General features: G+C 34.7%; 2 protein-coding genes across 3 annotated transcripts; both read right to left on the bottom strand.

Moving 5' to 3' along the window:
- Positions 1 to 672: 672 nt before the first annotated feature.
- Positions 673 to 15,402, bottom strand: PAS2 (Protein-tyrosine phosphatase-like, PTPLA). The gene is made up of 9 exons (XM_086568807.1): positions 15,178 to 15,402; positions 14,981 to 15,092; positions 14,857 to 14,875; positions 14,684 to 14,772; positions 14,550 to 14,603; positions 2,108 to 2,178; positions 1,948 to 2,029; positions 994 to 1,094; positions 673 to 881 (listed from the first exon to the last, which is right to left on the bottom strand). The coding sequence occupies exons 1-9, from the start codon at positions 15,246 to 15,248 to the stop codon at positions 815 to 817; spliced, it is 666 nt and encodes a 221-aa protein (XP_086424933.1). The 5' UTR covers positions 15,249 to 15,402; the 3' UTR covers positions 673 to 814.
- A 160-nt stretch (positions 15,403 to 15,562) lies between these two features.
- LOC147492697 (heavy metal-associated isoprenylated plant protein 41-like) lies at positions 15,563 to 18,168 on the bottom strand. Of its 2 annotated transcripts, XM_086568806.1 has the most exons (3): positions 17,889 to 18,168; positions 17,578 to 17,776; positions 15,563 to 16,468 (listed from the first exon to the last, which is right to left on the bottom strand). In XM_086568806.1, the coding sequence occupies exons 2-3, from the start codon at positions 17,679 to 17,681 to the stop codon at positions 15,739 to 15,741; spliced, it is 834 nt and encodes a 277-aa protein (XP_086424932.1). In that variant the 5' UTR covers positions 17,682 to 17,776; positions 17,889 to 18,168; the 3' UTR covers positions 15,563 to 15,738. The 2 variants fall into 2 exon arrangements, with proteins under 2 accessions (XP_086424932.1, XP_086424931.1); XM_086568805.1 differs by lacking the exons at positions 17,578 to 17,776; positions 17,889 to 18,168 and adding an exon at positions 17,086 to 17,440.
- Positions 18,169 to 23,374: the final 5,206 nt, after the last annotated feature.

Genomic DNA, 23,374 nt, shown 5'->3' with positions numbered 1-23,374 from the left:
CTGTTCTTTCGCACACTAAATCAATCGCCTCTTGCAAACTTTCTAGGGAAGTATGTTCTTGGTCGTATCTTGTACAGGGCCAATTCAAACTTCAGTAAATAGTTTCATGCATGAGGAAAATGGAGCGTCTGTGAAAAGAACCTATTTAGTAATTATCCTCTGATAGCTCAGTCATGCACTTCTTCGATAATCAAGAAAGAAGCTCTTCTCATGCACTTCTTCGATAATCAAGAAAGAAGCTTCTTCATTCACATGTTGTCTCCAACCATGATTTTTCTAGATTTTCGTCTGATCACGCATGCAATCTCTTGCGGTAGATGATTCTTCTAAACCACATCCATGTGCTCAGAGCATCCATGTACCTCAGTTAACCTTTCCTTCCCAAGGTTTGTGCATGGCTTTTGTACAGATCCTCAGAATCGGTTTAAAATTGCTCTTTCATTGTACGTGACTTAAAACATTGGAAGTTTCTTTCTTCCCAAAGCTCATAGAGCATATTTCCTATGAAGTTTGGTTGGACACTTGTTCAAACTGCTTCCTTTGGAAACACATGGAGCAATATAAACTTGGCCACTGGGTCTAGTTTCTGCACAATCACCATAAACGCGGGAGGCAAATCAATTCACCAGCTACAGATGTGCACAATCACCATAAAAGCGGGAGGCAAACCAAGAAAAGAAGCGCAATAATTATTGCAAAAGCCGTGACTACGACAGATTGAGTAAGCCTCAATGGGCAATAATATGGGCAGAACAGAAGAAAATACAGATCCGATAGAAAACAGGAGACAATACAACACACTAAAGGTTTTGTTTCACTCTTTCTTAGACTTGGATAGAGCTTTTTTCCTCTGTCCAAGCATATACTGGTACATGTGTGGACTGCCTGCAATAAGGCAGGATAAGAAGTCAAGGAAAAAGTCGGCGCACTACAGATTTCATGCTAATTAGCAGAGGTTCAGAAATATAATTTGAACAAGGGAAACTAAGTTACATGCCTGGAACATAGATCCCAAGAGCGATAATTGCGGCATAAAAGTAATCAAAGGAAAAATTCCATTTGTTTGGCATCCTTATGCAATACATGTCAGATTTCTGCAAAACATAAGAAACAGATGAGGTACTGCCAGCTTGTGCCAAGTAAAATAAAGCGACCAGTCAATTACACATATACGGAGTAGGATGGGAACAACTACGTCCTTCTCTATGTCTGACAGATACTAGATCTAGAGACTTCTACAGTTCAACCCCTCAACAATGTAAAGGCTCAAAGGATGCTTCCCCGACTTTGGTATTTATCATCATCCAAATAATCAAGTTTTGGAGTTTAACACTTTAGAATAAAACAAATGTATAAACGTCGCTCATAACCTGACACAATTAGTTGCTTTCCACCAATGAACATGTCAAAAGTAAAGAGAATATACAAATAGCAAACAGCTGATTTCCAAAGCAATAACAGCACAAATTGCTATTCTGATGGCAAGTAAAAGTGTCCATTTTTGTAAGACCAAAAGCTCTTACCTTCTAATCTTTCTATAAAAAGTACCCTTGTACAATTATCATCAACAGACAAGCCTGAACAGGATGTTACGAGGCATAAATTTGAGAGAGAACTTTTACAAGTCACGGAACATCCAGCAGAGACATGGAATACAAGCTTTTTGTTTTTCCCTACAAATTACAAGAACCTAACGTATGGACTCATTTTTTCGACCCATGTAGGCATAGGCAACAAAAAAATGCAATGGACACATACCATAGACAATGCCATAATGCAACAGTAATGAGATCAATGATGACAATAAACAATAAAGGAACCAGTAGATTTACCATGTAGGCATAGGCAACAAAAAAATGCAATGGACACATACCATAGACAATGCCATAATGCAACAGTAATGAGATCAATGATGACAATAAACAATAAAGGAACCAGTAGATTTACCATGATGGAAGGAGTGGCAGAGTATATCAAACCAACTTCACTGGTGATGCCAGAAGGGTATAATAACAAGAAGGTGCTATACCTGCAGAGATCACTTTAATGTTGTACAGTAGTACAAAAGACTCAATTCCATACGAATATGAAACAATGAAAAATATACCTGAGCCACAAGAGCCATGAAGGTGCAGAACCAAATGCTTCTTTCATGCCAAAGAATGAATACCGTATAATCTGTGATTGCAAGCAATGCCAGAATGTTCAGCATATGCCCAAGATAATTATTTGGTCAACAAAGAAACAGCTAGAAATTGAAAAATTATGGCAATAGTCACAAGTCGCAGCATATATATTAGACAAAATATAGTGTGGATTTTTTGAGCAAGAATATTTTCCAGAACCTCCCCCCCCCCCCCCAACACACACACACACACACACAACTAAAAAGATAAATTATTAAATAGATGAATGTTGCAGCAAGCAATTTGTGAGTTGCATACATACCACCTCACAAACACTTTCTTCTTGGGATTTAAAATATCAAGGAAATTGTTGGAACCCCAAGACAAAAAGATATTTCAGTGGGGTGGCATTTTTGTAACTCTTAATTGTGTTGCTTGCAAGCATTCCTGTACATATTTATCTAAGAATGAAATGGCTAGAACAGATTGTGGCTGATTAAACACATAGAGTTTCACATTTTCATGAATTATAGAAATAAGTTGTTCGTGCTTTTTCTCCCTGGGAATTGGAACATAATGAAAGGTATTCCGACAAAGAACACCAATTCCTGGAACATAACTGAAGGAAGCGCATAACAAGGCAATGACCATCACTATAGGAGATGTCTTTCACAAAATAAGCTTTCTAATAAGTCTTGGAGATTATTCTTAGTTTTGAACTTATTATGTGGTTTTAGATGCATGCAAGGAAAACCATCATCAAATCCTATTGCTCAAAATACATACGTTATAACTTATAAGGCATACCTTATGCGGAGAAAAACCAGATCATAAGAATAACAAGGTCAAAGTTCTTTGTTATTACTAGTCTTTCAAACCGATTTTCCTTCTATGTTTGTTGAAATGAAAATGATATTGGTCGAAGATCTGCTACTACACGTCAAAACCCAATTCTCATGGTGATTAGAGATTAGGTGATAGCAAAGAGAAAAGAGAAAAAGAGAGTTGGTGTAGGTTTATCACATACATGTGTACATGTAATCTCCAATTTATTCCAAACCTTTTGCAACAAAAATATCTCTACTACATAACAACAAATCCAATAAGATGAATACTAAGTAAGTTATCATATAAACATGTGAGTATCTAAGTAGATCATGAGAGGGTAATCTAATCAATAATGTGTACGAAGTAGTCAAAATGAGAGAGTAATCATATTTAGCACATCATTTTTTTGGATATTCCTTTAATTTTGAGATTAATTAGTTGGATATTAAATTGTATGGTATTATTTATGGACATGATTTTCTTTAGAATAATTTTCTGATTTTGTTTTTTCATTATCTTACAGGGTTAACACAAGTATAAATATTGATTTCGTTACTTGACATGCTAGATTAGACCATATAGAAGGGGAAAAAATAAATGATTGACCAGTCAATAAGGTTAATCTACTTATATGTAAGCCACGTTTAGTTGGTCAAGCTTGTAAAAAATCTTTTAACAAGAAAGTTAAGCGAGTCAGCCGCTATAGCTAATTAATTCAGATGTTTGTGGGCATATGTAAAGGTACGTCTCCTATTTTCTCACACTAATAGATAATTGCTCGCGATATGAGATCTGTTATCTCACCATTATAAAGTTTTGGGTTGTTTCAAACGCTTTGTAATATAATTGAGACAAAGAAATAGAAGTGTTTGAGAAGTCTTTAGGCTGACCAGGAACGAGAATATTTATCTGACCAGTTCAAGAACCATATAAGGAAAATCTCAATTACACATACATGCATACAAATCTTTTTGTACTATTTCTTATACCATTATCTCACTTAGCTAAAACTCAAATCCAAGTGTTTGACCCCTTCCCAAATCTTTTTGTAGGGTTTCATTTCATGGATCAATGTCGCGGTAAGGAACTTAATGTCAATTTCTTGGAATAATTATCGGTTGAAAGTTATAGTCTACTATTTAGGATTACTTGAGAAAACTCAAATCCAAGTTTATTTTTCATACGAACAAAACTAGTATTAATTACCATATGTTATTTCCCTAAAAAATTTTGGAACATTCCTTTATGCATGAACAATTCTCACTAATGATTCTAATTAACTTATTTTGAATCTATGTTGTGAACAATTTCACTAATGATTCTAATTAACTTATTTTGATTCTATGTTGTGAGAGCTTTGTAACAATTTGAACAATATTTAGAAAAAACAGGGAACTCAAGATATTAACTCATCTAAACAATAAAGTTTTGTTTCTTAGTTGATGCAAATGCAGAACATAATTGGAGCTTTTAGATGCTTGGAAATGAGGATTTTAGTTTATGGAAAAGTTACTTAAGAAGTTCTATTAATCAGAGTGTGTTTTCAAAGTCAATATAGCAATATAAAATTAGAATAAATAATATGGACGAAAATAAGGATTTAATTAAGTTTAGTAAGTTATTTATTAGGTTTAGGAAAATGCACCTGAACCCGATGTATTCGGTAATCGGGTCAGGTCGGATTCGGGTCTACCCGACCCGATTCCCTGCCCTATAAGGCATACCTTATGCGGAGAAAAACCGAACAATAAAAATAACAAGGTCAAAGTTCTTTCATGTTACTAGTCTTTCAAACCGATTTTCTTCTATGTTTGTTGAAATGACAATGATATCAGTCGAAGATCTGCTACTAAAGTTAATCTTTTAATTTCCACATATCAAAATCCAATTCCTGATGATTAGAGATTAAGTGATAGCAAAAAGAAAAGAGAAAAACCTTTGAGTGATTATACCAGAGGTCTAGGGCTCGAACCCCGCCAGTATCAAAGAGTTACTGATCTCATTTAAAATAGGCTTGCCAATCAAAAAAATAATAGAAGAGAAAAAGAGAGAGTTGGTGTAGGTTTCTCACATACATCAACTTAACAAAACAGCTCGGTTTCCTGACTCGCGGCTGAGATTCGATTTCAGGGGTATAAATCGAGAGTCAAGACTCAAGACACGTGGAAAAGAATTAATGAAGTAATTAAATCTAACGTGGATTAGGAATTAATGGGGTATTAACTATGGAAACAATTAAACAAACCTTTCGTTCTCTCCCCACCTTTCGCCTTCTGAAGTTGTAGATTGTAAAAAATATACTCAAAGATTTGTAAGAAGTTTAGGTTCATCCTAGATTTGTTTAAAGTTAGGAGATTGGGAGTCACTACTAAAAAAATGACTTTACCCGACAAACTCGAGAAAGATTACCCGACAGTTCCAGTCTGTGGGATGGTCCCTGATAAACGGTAATTTCAGGGTTTTGTCTGTTTGAAGTCCGCAGTCCAAAGTCTAAAGTCTATAAATGTCCGATTAGTCAAGTTACCTTACTCACGTGGGTTGGTAGCATCAATAATTCTACACTGACACAGAAAATTGATACATTCACCCGACACAGTGACGTGGCGAATGATACCTGTCATGTATCACCCTCTTACACAATGATACATAACATATATCACGATGATACATGACGTGTAGCACGAGTATACAAGACGTGTAGCACGATGATACATCACTGTGTCAGATAAATGTGTCAGTATAGCAACACTCTTGGTAGCATAGGTCGAATAAGAGATCGTTCATACCTTAGGACTAGGCAAGGTTCACAACTGGATTTACAACCTTAAGGGATTAGCGAGTAGGATTTTAGTTTGATGCTTAATTAAAACTTGGAATGCAAGTAACGTAAAATTATGACGATTGATTTCTACGTAAACTAAATAGAGAGATACAGGAAAAACGTTAATAATAATCATGCAAAGTCAGTTTCAATAGTTAGAAATACCATATCACTACAATTCTAATCCGTCTCGAGTTCATAGACAAACCCGAAACGGCGTCGAGTATCGATCCCTAGTGAGAAGCACTCATCTCTGAGTTCACCTGACTAGCATGAGGAGTTGAATTAACATTCCATTTCTGAAATATCACTTCAGCTCCTGGTTTGATTATACACCAGCTGGACAAACCTGAGGGCTAACGGCCACCATAGGGTCTCGCACGAGACTTGACTAGGTCTCTCACGAGACTGTCCTGGAGTATCAGCACTTCAAACTTGGTCAGACTCAGTCATTTTAGGACCGGATGTATAATCAAAACCTATTTCCTAAGTAGTGATTCTAGAATACTAAAATGCGCCCTGATCCTCACATGAGCATCATTAACCCTCCTCTTGGAAGGATTTTAGCTCATGGTCCTTGGATAAATTGATTGTTCTTGCTGTATACACAATGAATAAGTAACAAGAAATGAACGAAAAACAAGAATTTAACTTGAAGAAAAATAGATTTTATTGAAGTGAATACTTATTGTACCAAATACACAAACTCAAAAATAAAAGAAACTACTACTACTACTACTGTATGAAATGTAAGTACTGGAATCAAAAATGCAAGAATGAAAGACTCCCCTTTCTCTAGCCTCCCAACAAATATATATCCCCCTTTGAATCTCACGTGAAGCCTTCCCTTTATAAGTTTTGTCCTATCCTATTTCTAAACATCCAAACTTTGTATTAACAAAGTTTGTATTTTCATGTATTAATTTGTTTTGTCTTTTCTTCATTTGCAAACATCAAATCATGTATTAATTCTTGTATGTGTACATGTACTCTCCAATTCTTTCCAAACCTTTTGCAACAAAAAGATCTCTACCACATAACAACAAATCCAATAAGATGAATACTAAGTTATCATATAAACATGTGAGTCTCTAAGTAGATCATGAGAGAGTAATTTAATCAAGAATGTGGACAAAGTAGTCAAAATGCCAAAATGAGAGAGTAATCATATTTAGCACATCATGTTTTTGGATATTTCTTTAATATTGAGGTTAATTAGTTGGATATTAAATTGAATGGTAATATTTATGGACGTGATTTTCTTCAGGATAATTTCCTGATTTTGTTTTTTCATTATCTTACAAGGTTAATACAAGTATAAATATTGATTTTGTTATTTGGTAGATTAAACCATATAGAAGGAAGAAAAAAATAATAGCTGATTGGCCAGAGAATGTCTTGTAAACCCAGTCACTAAGGTTAATCCTACTTATATGTAAACCACGTTTTGCTGGTCAAATTTGTAAAAACTCTTTTAGCAAGACAGTTAAGCAAGTCATCCAGTTTAGCTAACTAATTCAGATGTTTGTGGGCATATGTACAGGCACGTCTCCTATTTCTTCACACTAATAGATAATTGCTCGCAATATGAGATCTGTTATCTCACCATTATAAAGCTTTGGGTTGTTTTAAACGCTTTGTACTAGAGGTTGAGATAGAAAAATAAAAGAGTGAGAATTCTTCAGGCTAACCATGTGAGGCTAGCCTGAAGAATTCTTCAAGCTAACCAGGGACGTTAATATTTTTCTAATCACTTTAAGAACCATGTGAGGAAAAGGGGATACACAGACAACGCATTATTTCTTACATTCGGCAACAATAATGGTGTGGTTGGGAGAAGAAATGGAACTCATCTAGCTATGGTTAGGTCAATGATTAGGCCATCCTCTCATTATCTTTTTGGGGACCGATAACGAAATTGGGAGTACTTTGCAACGTCATTGACCTATCCAATATTAAAAGTGTTACATTTCTTCTTAGTTACACCATTTTGATGTGGAGTATAAGAGATAGAAAGTTGACTGCATATCCCCTTTTCCTCACAAAGTCCCTTCAACTGATTATCAAATAAGTATGTGCTCGACTAGTCCGAAGAGTCTTCAAACTCTTCTCTTTTTATGCCTCGGCCTCTACTACTACTATATAGCTTTGAACAATCTAAAGCTTCATTACGGGGAGTGCCTATAGACATAACCATGTCGTGAGAAATCAACTATAAAGTGAGAAAATAAGGGTTACCATTATATGTAAATTCAGTGACATGTTTTACCAGCGAAACATTCCTCACACATAGGTAAATCAACCTTTGTGAGTGGGCCAAAAAGACATTCTCAAGATAATTTGGTCATTCTATATTGTCCCATGTGGCCTGATCGAGCATGCTAAGTAACAAAATTAACAAGTCTACTTGTATTAGACATGTAGGATAATGAAAAAACAAATCATTCAAATCAACTTAAAAAAACTAAACCTAAAGAATTCATGTCTATAAATAATACCCATCAACTTAATATTGAACCTATCAACCACAAAATCAAAATTCAAAAGAAAGAAGTGCTAAGTATGTGGATCAATGGGTCACATTTTGACCCGGACAGATAATTTGTTCACATTCTTTATTATATTATTCACTCATTATCTAATTAAATATTCTCATGATCACATAATAACTTAGTTGGTAGTTATCTAATAGAGATCTTTCAATTACAAGAATTGGAGGTTACACATACTCGAGGTTACACATACTCGTTTGTATGTGAGAATTCTACACCAACCTCTCTCTTTTTCTCTTTGTTATCATTAAATCTCTAATTACCCTAGGAATTGGATTTTGAGATCAGAAAACTAAGGAATTACCTCTAGTAGATAATCTCCGACCAATATCATTGTCATAGGAACAACACGGAAGCAAAACACGATGTAAAAGCGTAGTTACAACAAAGAACTTCAATCTTGTTGTTCTTATCATTTGGTTTCTTATTATAACTCGGAAAAAAAATACGTAATTTGAACACTAGTATCAAAGCTATAAGTTTGTTGATTTGCCTTAAGAACCATGCATTGATAAAATTTATTACTGTGAAAGATTTCTTCGAACTATGTGAACTTTCTTTCTTCATACAGTGTGGGTTTCCCAAATCATTTTGTAGGGTTTCATTCCTCTGTGTAAGGAACTTAATGTCAATTTCTTGGAATATCATTGACTATTTAGGGAGAAAACTCAAATCCAAGTTTCAAACAAAACTAGTATTAACTTTCATATGTTATTTCCCTAAAATTTTGGACCATTCCTTTATGCATGAACAGTTCTCACTAATGATTCTAATTAACTTGTTTTGAATATATGTTGTGAGAGCTTTGTAACGGTATATTACATGTGACAATTTGAACAATAATGAGAAAAAACTGGGAACTTAGGATATTAACTCATCTAAACAATAAAGTTCTGTTTCTTAGAGAATATAAAAATGCCACAATACAACAAGTGAAAAGCTTAATAAAAATATACAAGTTAGCTAGACAGTTCTTATTTCCTACCTGATTACTGTGAAGGAAATCTTTTGGCATAAAGGTAGCATTCTAGAAAGTAATGAAATAAACAATTATAAGACCTCTTTAAACTATGACATGAAGAAAAGATTGGCAAGTTGTTTAATCTTCGATGTAATAGACTAACTAAGAAATATAATACCCTCATATTGACACATAAGGGAACAATCCAAATAGAATTAGTATATAATTAGTGATCAGCTGGATGCATTGGAAATTCGGATATTAAGATATAGATTTAGCAGTTGTGCCTCAACACTCGAATTCGTACTTCATCTAAAAGATCACAAGTCATAAACACTTTTTGTGAACGTGGCGAGAATAAATGATGCAGGCAAACATATTTAATTGAAATCGATGTGTTGCAGGACTAATAATGATAGAAATGAGATGAATGAGTATAAGTTTTTAGAAATTGTTGAAGTAATCCCAAAGATTTTTAAAAAAAACACCAAGAAGGCCGACTCTAAAGATGTGCTCATCTTTATAAACCTATAGCAGTTCCCTATAGTTCCAATTGGAAGAAAATGTGCAAGTTGAGTGTTTTCAAGAAGTGAGATGAGACAAAAACAGACATGGCTGATGTGGTAAGAGAAAATTTCAGGCGACTTGAATACCATTTATGCATTTGATAGGATTAAATGGACAAATATTGACGCCAAGAGACTGTTGTTGTAGTTTTCCCTTTTCTTTCAGGTAAACCAAGCCCATCATGACGTATTTTGTAAACACGAGGTTATAAGGCATACCCGGAGAAAAACCGAATAATAAGAATAACAAGGTCAAAGTTCTTTGTTGTTACTAGTCTTTCAAACCAATTTTCCTTCTATGTTTGTTGAAATGACAATGATATTGGTAAAAAAATTGCTAATAACGTTAATCCTTTAGTTTTTTTTTTTTTTTTGGTTGGTAATCCTTTAGTTTCAACACGTCAAAACCCAATTCCTATTGTGATTAGAGATTAGGTGATAGCAAAAAGAAAAGACAAAAAGAGAGTTGGTGTAGGTTTCTCACATACACGTGTACATGTAATCTCCAATTCATTCCAAACCTTTTGCAACAAAAAAATCTCTACTACATAACAACGAATCCAATAAGATGAATACTACGTAAGTTATCATATAAACATGTGAGTATCTAAGTAGATCATGAGAGAGTAATCTAATCAAGAATCTAGACAAAATAGTCAAAATGAGAGAGCAATCATATTTAGCACATCATGCTTTTAGATATTTCTTTAATTTTGAAGTTAATTTGTTGGATATTAAATTGAATGGTATTATTTATGGACATGATTTTCTTCAGGATAATTTCCTGATTTTGTTTTTTCATTATCTTACAGGGTTAATACAAATATAAATATTGATTTTGTTACTTGGCATGCTAGATTATGCCATATAGAAGGAAAAAAAAATAGTTGATTGGCCAGAGAATGTCTTGTAAACCCATTCACTAAGGTTAATCCTACTTATTATATGTAAGTCAAGTTTAGCTGGTCAAACTTGTAAAAAATCTTTTAGCAAGACAGTTAAGTGAGTCATCCACTTTAGCTACTAATTCAGATGTTTGTGGGCATATGTAAATGTAAAGGTACGTCTCCTATTTTCTCACACTAATAGATAATTGCTCGCGATATGAGATCTGTTATCTCACCATTACAAAATTTTAGGTTGTTTCAAACGCTTTGTAACATAATTGAGACAAAGAAATAAAAGTGTTTGAGAAGTGTTCAAGCTGACCGGGAACGAGAATATTTATCTGACCAGTTCAAGAACCATACAAAGAAAAGGGGATACACATACACGCATACAACTTACTATTTCTTATACCATTATCTCACTGCTATGAAGTTTTGGATTGTTTTAAACGCTCTGTGATAGTGGTTGAGATAGAAAAATAAAAGAGTGAGAATTCTTCAGGCCAACCAAGGACGAGAGCATTTTTCTAATCACTTCAAGAACCATGTGAGAAAAAGGAGATACACAGACAACGCAATATTTCATATATTCGGCAACAATAATGGTGTGGCTGAGAGAAGAAATATAACACATCTAGCTATGGTTAGGTCAATGATGGTGCAACCCATCCTCTCATTATCATTTTGACCTATCCATTATTAAAATTGTTACATTTCTTCTCAATTACACCATTTTGATGCGGAGCATAAGGGATAGAAAGTTGATTGCATATCCCCTTTTCCCCACAAAGTCCCTTCAACTGATCATCAGATAAGTATGTGCTCTTCTCTTTGTATGCCTCAGTCTCTACTATATAGCTTCAAACAATCTAAAGCTTCATAACGTGGAGTGCCTATATAAATAACCATATCGCGGGTAATTAACTATAAAGTGAAAAAATAAGTCACTATTACATGTAAAATTCAATGACATGTTTTACCAACGAAACATTGCTCACATATAGTTAATAACTCAACCTTCGCGAATGAGCTTAAAAGACATTTTTAAGCTAATTTGGTCATTATATATTGTCCTATGTGGTCTAATCAAGCATGCAAAGTAACATAATTAACAATTCTACTTGTATTAGATATGTAAGATAATAAAAAAACAAAATCATTCAAATCAACTTAAAATAAACTAAACCTAAAGAATTCATATCTATAAATAATACTCATCAACTTAATATCCCACCTATCAACCACGAAATCAAAATCCAAAAGAAAGAAGTGCCAAGTATGTGGCTCACATTTTGACCCGGACAGATAATTTGTCCACATTCTTTATTATATTATTAACTCATTACTAATTAGATACTCTCATGATCACATAATCACTTAGTTGGTAGTTATTTGGTTGTTATCTAATAGAAATCTTTCAATTTACAAGATATGAAATCAATGGAGATTACTCATACTCGTTTGTATGTAAAAATTCTACACCAATCTCTCTCTCTTTTTCTCTTTGCTATCATTAAATCTCTAATTACCATGAAAATTGGATTTTGAAGTCTGGAAATTAAAGAATTAACTCTAGTAGATGATCTCTGACCAATAATATTGTCATTGGAACAACACGGAAGCAAAACACGATGTGAAAAACCTAATAACAACAAAGAACTTCGATCTTGTTGTTCTTATCATTCGGTTTCTTATTATAACTCGAAAAAGAAAAAAATACATAATTTGAACACTAGTATCAAAGCTATAAGTTTGTTGATTTGCCTTAAGAACCATGCATTGGTAAAATCTAGTACTGTGAAAGATTTCTTCTAACTATGTGAACTTTCGTTCTTCATATGGTGTGGGTTTCCCAAATCTTTTTGTAGGGTTTCATTCCTCTGTGTAAAGAACTTATGGTGTGGGTTTCCCAAATCTTTTTGTAGGGTTTCATTCCTCTGTGTAAGGAACTTAAATGTCAATTTTTTGGAATATCATTGACTATTTAGAGAGAAAACTCAAATCCAAGTTTCGAACAAAACTAGTATTAACTATCATATGTTATTTCCCTGAAATTTTGGACCATTCTTTTATGCATGAACAGTTATCACTAATGATTCTAATTAACTTGTTTTGAATCTATGTTGTGAGAGCTTTGTAACGGTATACTACATGTGACAATTTGAACAATATTAAGAAAAAACAGGGAACTCAAGATATTAACTCATCTAAACAATAAAGTTTTGTTTCTTAGTGAATATAAAAATGTCACAATACAACAAGTGAAAAGCTTAATAAAAGTATACATGTTAGACAGAAGGTTCTTCTTCCTACCTAATTACTGTGAAGGAAATCTTCAGGCGTACAGGTAGCGTTCTAGAAAGTAATGAAATAAACAATTATAAGACCACTTTAAACTATGACGTGAAGAAAAGATTGACAAGTTGTTTAATCTTCAATGTAACAGACTAAGAAATATAATACCCTCATATTGAGACATAAGGGAACAATCCAAATAGAAATAGTATATAATTAGTGATCAGCTAGATGCATTGGAAATTCGGATATTAAGTTATAGATTTAGCAATTGTGCATCAACACTCGAATTCACACTTCATCTACAAGATCAGAAGTTATAAACACTTTTTGTGAACACGGCGAGAATAAATGCTGCAGGAAAACAGATATTTAATTGAAATCGATGTGTTGTAGGACTAATAATGATAGAAATGAGAGGAACGAGTATAATTTTTTAGAAATTGTTGAAGTAATCCCAAAGATTTTTAGAAAAAACACCGAGAAAGCCGACTCTGATGATGTGCTCATCTGTAGTGTAAACCTATAGCAGTTCCAATTGGAAGAAAATATGCAGGTTGAGTGTTTTGAAGGAGTGAGTTAAGACCAAAACAGACGTGTCTGATGTGGTAAGGGAAAATTTCAGTCGACTTGAATACCATTTATGGATTTTAGAGGATTAAATGGACGAAAATGATTAGGAGATTGCCCAAATATTGACGCCAAGAGACTGTTGTTGTAGTTTTCTCTTTTCTTTCAGGTAAACCAAGCACATCCTTGTGACAACTCAAGTCTTCATCCATTGAGAATTTGATGTCGTGTCCCTTAACCAAGTGATAAACTAACAAGTGGTAGATGAGTATGGTTTTCCTGAGTGCCAAAGCATGGAAATAATACCCAAAATCCATCTAAATGAACATGTTGGTTAAAATTCCTAAACGAGTGAAGGATGATGGTAGACTGAGGTTGCAAGAGAAAATTTGATGAAGCATACCTCTATATAAACATGCTTTCAAATAGAATCTAATACTAGGACAGGTGTATCCTCCTTTTCAAACATAGGGAAGTAGTCCAGATAGAAATTTACTAGTAATTAGTAAGTAACAATACAGATTTACTCAATCTAAATGTGAAAGTAGGTCTTTCAATTGGGGTAGAGACTGATCAGAATTGGTATAGACTTCAGATGCATAACCAAATTGAAATTATGAGGTGACCGGAAACTAGAGTCAAGTACATTGCAGAAATAAGCATGTATCCATCACTATATAGAATTGAAGGCAACCTGACATACTTGACATAATTACATAAACCATCAATTCATTAAACATGCTTTAGATGGGCCCTATGAGTAGAATATCATTTTCACAAAACCTCAGAACATTTATCCGATTATAATCATCACTGAACTAAGTACCAAAACCATAAGCACTATAACTGTATATTGCATTTCATTTGCACCACCATTAAGTTTGACATTTTACCACGTAAGACTGATATGACAAGTGCACTCGGGAAACAATTCCACTCATACCTCAGTTATAGACCAGCTGATAACCAGAGAGCTAACAAGCATACTTGTCTGAGTCTGCAAACACACATTTCACTTCATTAGCACAAAACTTCAATTATTTAACCTTGCAATGTTCACAAGTAATATGGCATTACCTCAGGAAAGCTCCATAATATCCCCCAAGTTACATACAACCTCGAACTAATCTGCGGCAATGTTGCCGTAATTGGGGATCTCACCAAACCTTAAAAACAAAATATAAAGCTTCCCCAATTAGTAAATACAAAAGATGGGCAAGACTTAAACTAATAAAGTTTCGATATTTTACCAATTAGACCATGAAAGATCTGTAAAAAAAAACACACACACATACAATGCACAACAATCACTAAAACAAAACAATACAAAAAATCAACTACAATTTAAAACTCATAATTATTCTTTTTCTATACCTCTAAAACAGCTGCAGTTTGAGCAAGAAGAAGTGGCTTTTGAACAGCACTATAAACATGTTCATGCCCAGATTCACTCAATGTCTTCACAGTCAGATACAACACTTGAGACCTATTATTATATAACAAGAATCGAAATTAAACGTTAAAAAAAAAGAATTTTAATAAGGCATGGGCAATGAAGAAATCAAGTTTACCAGCCAAGAAAAACAGTCCAATTGTAGAAAGTGAGGTAAATGCGCTTGAGAAGTGAAGGAAAACCTGCCATTAGTGGAACAGTGGAAGTTGAAAGAAGAAAATGAGAGGTGGGGTTGTTTTTATAAGTGAAGGACGCCCATTAAATTGGAATTAGGTGAGAAGATGAACAACCTTATTAACTTCCGCATTTTCAACTCTCAAGTCTCAACGACTCAAACTGAATACATTTATTTTTTTTTACTTTTTTACTTTTTATTACCGTGGCTAATAATTCAGCTAACACGTGCCAGCCATTGTCCGCAGCAGTTTAACACATTTGTTACTTGCTTAGAAACATAATAACGTACCTTTGCCTATGATGACTTAATTTAAAAGTTGGACTACTGCATGAATTTTAGAATACCAGAAAAACACGCTAGAATTGCAGAATTCATGACTCTTTAATGCACACACTCTGACAGTAATTGCACAATAAAATACCAAAAGAAACATGCCACAACTTCAGGCCTAAAAAAAACACAGATCTTCTCATTGTCAATGCATGCACAGAGGTAACAGAACTATCCTCGAAAAAAAGGCTGTAACCCCTTGGTTTCTTCTCTAATGAGGGACCTTTGCAGCCATTCCAATCTCGAAGTACTTAGGCGGTGAAGATCTCGGAGAAGCATTATGAAACCATTAACATCTCTTCTCAGAGCTCCAGTCATGTACCTATCAAACCCAGCTCTAAGTGTTTCTTGAGTAACTTGTCTGACATCATAACCAGTTCTGCCATACATTAACTCGGTATTTCTGAAATACTCATGAAAGATCCAGAGGGAATCATTTGTGGCGGGGTTAATTGGTGGTGTACTCAGAGTCCTAGGATTGTGCATGCTTGGTAGTGAAACTGGTTGAGAACTACCAGTGTTCGACAGACCATGGTACTGATTATGAATCTGAATCTCTGGAACTTTTTGAGTTTGTTCAGTACTGCCAATGCCTCTCAATGCTTGGGTCATCTTCTTTTTCAGATTATGTACAAATTGAAATTTGAAGGTCTCACACTCCCCCAACGGAAAGGGTTCATCACATCTAGCTGAATCCCCTCTCTTATTGTTGTAACCTGGGTAGTCGTCCTTCTTAAATTCAACATGCTCAATCAGCCTCAATTTGTGTATTGAAGCAAGCTCTTCAAGATTCCATTGGTTAAATGGAGCTGTTGTTTTGTGGTTGACATGTACTTCACCGTTGGACCTTAGCATGCCACTTGCATTTTTGAAAAAACCTCGCACTAGATTCCTATGCTTCCTGAACAAAGTAAAATGAGATGATGAGCTAACAAGCTACAAAAGGGGCTTTGCTATAACAGTTGGAAATTCTGATTCATATGTCTTACAGGGGTGGAACTAAATTTCAAAATTTTAATTGTGACATATTTTGCACTCAATCAATCAATGTTCCTATACTGTTCCAAGTACGCCCAATGTGATCATAAACACGAGGGCATGCTATACACAAGTACAACAAGCTACTCTAGTATATGTAAATAGATCAATGCTGTGTAAAATATAATTAGATGCAAAAACTATATGCCGATCAACAAAAGGTGTTTTACATTGAAGCTGTACACTACCTTATTAAATTTGAGAAACATAATTCTTTACAGACAAAAACCATAGCCATTGACACAGAATCAAATTCCACCCAAGTCTGGCTTGAGAAAAATTATACTGTACTCAACCCCCGATAAACCAAGTTTTCCACAATAATCCAACCCATTTGGGCCAATTTGATGCTATAAAGATTCAAAAGAACACTGGAGAACAACAATGGCTAAATGGAAATTTCTCCACACATGGATGATTCACAACAAAGCATTAATGCTTGTTAGAAGACATATAAACAACTATAGGACTAGGCCGCACCTTGGATGCTTTTGTAGGATCAGGTAAAACGTGCTTGGAATCATCTTTTCTCTAAAACGGCGTCGACTCCTGTTAAAACTCACCATGTTAACTCCATGGAGTACAACTGAACCTCCCTTTACCATATTGGGCAATGTATGATACATTTTTTCAGCATACATGTGCACGCACCCTTTCCGAATCATTGGAAGCTTTGCACAACTAATTCATGACTCATTCAGGAATTATGTTCAAGGACTCCCACTAACTAATATATGAAATAAGTCAGGCATCGTTAAACCAAGCGGACATTCTTGGTTTCAAAACTAAATGCCAATACATAGGTAATCTTAACTATGTCCAAGGCATATACGTCATATAAATGATGAAATGCCAAAACTATCAAGGCAAAATTCCACCTTTCATATAAGTATGAAACCAGTAAAATGCAGAACATACAAAGAAGGTGACTACATGGAGATAGAAGCAGAGAGGCTATAAGTGAATACTTACAAAATCATAGGTACATGATCTTCCTTTCCATGGAAACCGGCATGAGGAAAGTTGAAGATGATACGATCAAATTGGCGCATCCCCAGATCAGTATGACGTTTCATTTTGGTTGCATCAACCCCATGTATAATTGTAGCTCCAAGGCTCTTTAAACTTTCCAAATTGGATTTCCCATTACTATATTTTTTCACTACAGTATCTGGTTGGGAAGTTGAGTATTGTAATAAGATGCAACGAAACTATGGATTATACAATGAAAGGCAACACTAAAAAAAACACAGTAATGTTGACAAGTGCAATGGAGTATATACCATGTGAGTCGAGAGAAGTAGAGACAATGTTGGAAGCGGAACCAAAGCAGTTAGCCAAACTTAGAGAAAACGAGAAGTCCCCATCTCCAACTACAAGTATTTGGTGTACAGAAGAGTAGTACCTTTAACCACTTCTCTTCATCGTCATCGTCATCGTCATCGTCTTCTATCACTATTACGTCTTGCTCTTTCTCGTCTGCCATTCACCGTTTCTTCTTCTTCTTGTCGTTTAGTCAACATATTTCAAAGTAAGTCAAAATGATTTCTTCTTTTAACATAAATAAATTGCTTACGGCCTAAGGAAAGAGGAAAAACATTCTTAATTTTTCATTCCAAATGCCATTTTACAATTTTGACCTATTTTACATATATATATATATATATAATTTATTTATATGTCGAAAATAAATTGTGGGAAAGAGGAAAAACATTCTTAATTTTTCATTCCAAATGCCATTTTACAATTTTGACCTATTTTACATAATATATATATATATATATATATATATATATATATATATATATATATATATATATATATTTATTTGTATGTGTGTGGCTATATCCCTCTATCCCTCCCCATATATATATATATATGTGTGTGTGTGGGGGGAGGGCCGGAGTGATAGAGTCACTCCGGCCCAATTTTTTGAATTAAGACCCAATTTTTTGTGGATATGATCTTCTCATAATGGATAGCTTCCCACAAAATTTCATCCTATTTGGATATGTTTAACATTGGGAAAACTAGTGTTCAATTTTAAACGTTTATCCAACGGTTCAGAATATTCTGATTTCATAATAATATTTGATTAGATTAGACATATTTGAATGAGCCGAAATTTTGTGGGCATATTATTCATAGTGGGGAGATCATATCTACACAATATCAGTCATTAATTCAACTGTTAGGATGAGATATGGCCTTGTATGTTTTGGGAGTGGCTCTGTCTATATAATGACAGACAAAGACTTTTAAACAAATTAATTTTGTTCAAACGGATTTAATACACACTCTTTGCTTCTGAACCGTTGCGACGGTTCCAATGCCCTTCCAAACCATTGCCAAAGAAACAGTTACAAAAAAAACTATGTAACTGCTCAACTTTTGGCTCAAAAAATACATCTTACATAAGGATACAACCTCTCCCACGATCGATCATGTACTCAAAACTTTTCCAACTTTCCTACAATTAGGTACTCTCTCCTCTTCAACGTACATCCCCCGCAATATGTGATTAACTTTCTTTTCTTTCAAATTTTAGTTTGTTAAGGTTTTAAATAGTGTGCGATTGGTATTTATTTAGAGTTTTAAATAGGGGAGCTAAGGGATATGTTTACCATGGTTTTTTATATCATGGTTTATACTACACTCCTTTAGAAGATGAGTTAAAAGCTAATATTTTGTAGATATGATCTATTAACTATGGATAGATACTCCATAAAAATTCGACTCATTTGGAAATCGCCCTCTAACCTATTTAAAATTTGTTGACAACTTTGATTTTTTTTTAACGACTTAGATTTTTCAATTTTGCAATCATCTTTTGACATTTTGACATTGTTAAATACCATCAAATGAGCCGAAATTTTGTGGAGGTGATCTTCATGGTTTGTTAGACATATCCACAAAAAAAATTAGGTTCTAGTTCGTCTTGTAGGTGAAGTTGTGGGGCATGGTATAAACTATGGTATGAAAACCATGATATATTGATCTCTCCTATATATATAGATAAAAGAAAAACTCTTCCAAAACTAGGAAGAGCTTTCTACAGTTGTTACATCCATACATAAACTAATCAGCAACCTTAATTGCCGTAGCAAGGTTCAAAGTAAAATGCGGAGGGGCTTGCTGGCCCCTAGCCGCGAGTACATGCGCAATAATGTTCAAGTCCCTGCAAATGTAAAAGAAATTACAATGATCAAACAAAGAGATACTATAGTAAATATCATATGCACACAACTGATCTAACTTCCTAAGATAAATTAGTTCCTTTTCGCTCAAGGACTTCTGCTAGGTGTTTGCAATCCGTTAAAATGGCGACACGTTAGAGCTGTAAACGTCAACACAAGTCTACTCCTCCTCGGATGGCTCGTGCCTCTGCCTCTTATGGGTCAGCGACACTGGTTCTGTCATGTCCTGCACCAATACAATATCCAAAGTTATTCCATATAGAAAAACTGATGCCTGCCTGGTTATTGTTACTATTCCAGGAGGCATATATGTAGTGAGATAGTAACAATCATTTTCTATCTCGGGCCAATTGTCTATGTAATTGTTTTTAGCATAAAGTTCTTTCTTGTTAGTGATGAAGGTTGAAGCTCTACGGATTATATTAACTGTATCTGTTTGCTTGTTGTTAAAAATTAGATCATTTCTATTGGTCCATATTTAGAACATCATAGAAGCAAGATTACTTAGAGTGTCTTTTATCTCAGTTTTATTTTTTATTCTAGCGATAATGGTAGTGATAATATAGGTAAGGGTAGCATCTTGATTCTAGTGGCATGTCCTATTAGAAAGGTTAGAAATATATCAAACATGTCTGAGCAAACTACAGTGAAAGAGTGCATGAGTAGTAGATTCCATATGGTTATTGCAATGCGGGCAAATTTCAGAAGGGATTATATTTCTATTCTATATGTGTTTCTCTTGTGGGAAGGTTGTTGCAAATGGCTTGCTCTTTCTGCTATGTCCAGGTTCCATGAGTGATTCCAAAAAATTGGATTGTGGTTGTTGTTGTCTTCTGTGCTTCTGCTTAGATACTTGTAAACCAACTTCATTGTTAGTTCACCGTCTTTTCCCCATCCATCTCATGGAGTCAACATGCTCGTTGTGACTAAGCAGTATTTTCATGATTTCTGTCACAATATCTGGGAGAAAGATGATGTGTAGAGCGCCTATTTTCCAAGTTCGAGTTCCAATGTCAATGAGATCTTCCACTCACTGGTACGGGCTTGCGCATGGCGGAGGCCCTATTGCCCTATTGGTTTTCTACTTGGTAAGGTTGGTATCCAAGGATCCAGCCATATGTATGTCAATGTTTCTTCATGTTCGGATATGCTAGCAAAGTTGGGGGAGGATATAATCCCTTGCTTTGATAATGTCTTTCCATATCTTCTGTGATGTCTCAGAACACTTTCTCTCAAATGTTATAAGATCACACAATCTTAATGAACAGAATGAATGAATAGAATAAAGGAAGAAGATGAATTGAATCTATGTTTTATTGATTTGCGATAACAGTTTACAATTTCTCTCTCTATTTCTCTCTCCTCTTTCTAATGGTTTTTTCTGATCATCAACTAATGAATCTTCTTTGGCTCTTCCAGTCTTTATATAGTATCCTGATTTAGCTTTGACCCATTCAATCCCTGACACATGTCCCTTATCCTCTTCCTCCTCTTTCCCGCTCAATACCTGCAAATGTTTAAACATAACCCCGAAATATACCGAAACATTCATCCTTATATCAATGTTTCAAGTTTTGAAATATAAGTTATAATATCTTTAGGTACGATATTTGCCCACTACATCGCCCCCTCTCAAAAATTTGAAATTTCACTAAAAATTCAATTTTTCGAGAAGCGGTTATATCAGTTTGGGCTTAAATATCAACCCGGTCCACATTGTCAGACAAATTTTTTTAAACAAACCGTTTATCTTTCCCACAACTTCCAAGCTTTTCCTATATGCTACACCTTCTTCCAGAACGCGATTTTCTTTGCTGCACTCTTGCCTTCATATTGGGTTAACTAGTATTACCCCCCCCCCCCCCCTAGATGAGCCAATTAGGATTCCCTCCCCACTAAATGGGAAATTAGGGTCTTCTCCCTAAACACACGGTCAACTTGGTTTGACCATTAACTTTCAAGTCAAACAATTGAAAATTATACAAATGCCCTCATTATTTTCAAAAAAAAATATTCAATTTTAATTAGGTGGGGGCATTTATGTCATTTTCAGTTGTTTGACTTGAAAATTAACAGTCAAACCAAGTTGGTCGTGTTTTTTAGGGGGGGGGGGGGGCGTAACACTAGTTCACCCCTTCATATTCTTAGAAAGAAACTCAACTTTTGCAGGTATGTTTGTAATCTCCTGCATTTTGTTACTTTTGATATACCATATCTCGTCATAACTCATACCAGTATAACTCATACCCTTATAATTATCTCTAGGGTTTTTAAAGACTGTTGAAATTTGAATGTCGTAAGCTTGGCTATGTTCGTATTTACACTACTGTAAACAACACTATATAATGTTTGATAATGTTTAAAAGTTTATATCTTTACCATTTTAAGATTATTTACTTAGTTATTGCTCATCGCATTGTTTTGCATATCAGATATATCCATTGTTTATATCCGTATATCAAACTTTCCGATATAAGACTATTTATATCGCAATTTCCGATAACTATATTATTAATAATATGATATGTATATTAAATTGATCGTACTAAAAATACATTTGTCCTCGCATCTTTGTTTATAGTCCTCCCAATGGCGAGTGAAGATACCCTCTCTGATGATAGTATTAGTAGTGAAGGAACTCCTTCTGACGATAGACTTTGTAGTCATAATCGTGCCTCTACTTCTTCGAGGCCCTATCGACCCGAGACTTCTTGGGATTTATCTTATGTTGTAGAAGGGATTCCTTGTCATCCTTTTGAAACCACTGCCTCAGAATATGAGCGCGAAACTATTGAATATACCAGTCAATGAAAACATAGACTCAGCCCTTTCTTCATCAAAAGACCCAATCTAGCGTTAATTCATACTGCTTATCAAATTCCCCTTTCTCTTTATTTGCAACACTATGCTGGTACTCGGATTTTTACCAAATGTCAAAGTGGCACCAGATGAGCGATCATTGTCACTGTTGGTCAACTCGCCGCTGGATTGAGATTTCCTCTGACCAATCTCGATCGCGAAGTACTAAACCATCTGAACATTTCCCCTGGTCAAGGAATGGGGAATTTTTGGAGGTTAATGTTTATCTGCAATTATTACAATAGCCACCTTCCCTTAGAAAAGTATGGAACTGATAGGATCAGATTATCCGATATCCTCAGGCACTATAAATTTGGTGAAAAACTTCTTGGATATTTTTACCCTAGAAAACACAACAAATCAACCATCAAGGGTATTATCCGTAAAAACCGTAAAAGCGACAAGGAATAGACCAAGTATCCCATCATTGTTTTGGGTGACTAGGAAAGTGTCGATCCTCTAGAAAAACCTCCGCTGAAACATCAAGTCTTCAATTCTTCAGGTATACCCTACTTTTGATTTAACTTCGGTAACTTTGATATTTATATATATCGAATCCCACTCTGACCCCAGCCTTTCTGTATATTTTCAGTACTCCTCCCTCATTTTGAAAAAGCTCGTGGGAACTCCGACAGAGTGCTTAAACTCTTAGAAGGAACTGATAAAGAAATTGATATCAGAACTGGGGCTGATAAAGAAAGGAACCCTTGCCT

Source organism: Coptis chinensis, chromosome 6 (genome assembly GCF_015680905.1).
Source record: "Coptis chinensis isolate HL-2020 chromosome 6, ASM1568090v1, whole genome shotgun sequence".
NCBI lineage: Eukaryota > Viridiplantae > Streptophyta > Magnoliopsida > Ranunculales > Ranunculaceae > Coptis > Coptis chinensis.
The sequence above is the reverse complement of the archived record's forward strand: the minus strand, read 5'-3'. Positions and strand labels throughout refer to the sequence as shown.

Bases quoted from the DNA above. Each gene is read 5' to 3' on its own strand.
- PAS2 (XM_086568807.1), bottom strand. From the start codon at position 15,248: ATGGCAGGTTTTCCTTCACTTCTCAAGCGCATTTACCTCACTTTCTAC. The intron at 15,093-15,177 runs GTAAACTTGATT...ATATAATAATAG, and splicing joins TGGACTGTTTTTCTTGGCTG to GTCTCAAGTGTTGTATCTGA. The intron at 1,095-1,947 runs GTAAATCTACTG...TATGTTTTGCAG, and splicing joins CTGCCACTCCTTCCATCATG to AAATCTGACATGTATTGCAT.
- LOC147492697 (XM_086568805.1), bottom strand. From the start codon at position 17,270: ATGATTCGGAAAGGGTGCGTGCACATGTATGCTGAAAAAATGTATCAT. The intron at 16,469-17,085 runs GTGCGGCCTAGT...TACTTTGTTCAG, and splicing joins ATCCTACAAAAGCATCCAAG to GAAGCATAGGAATCTAGTGC.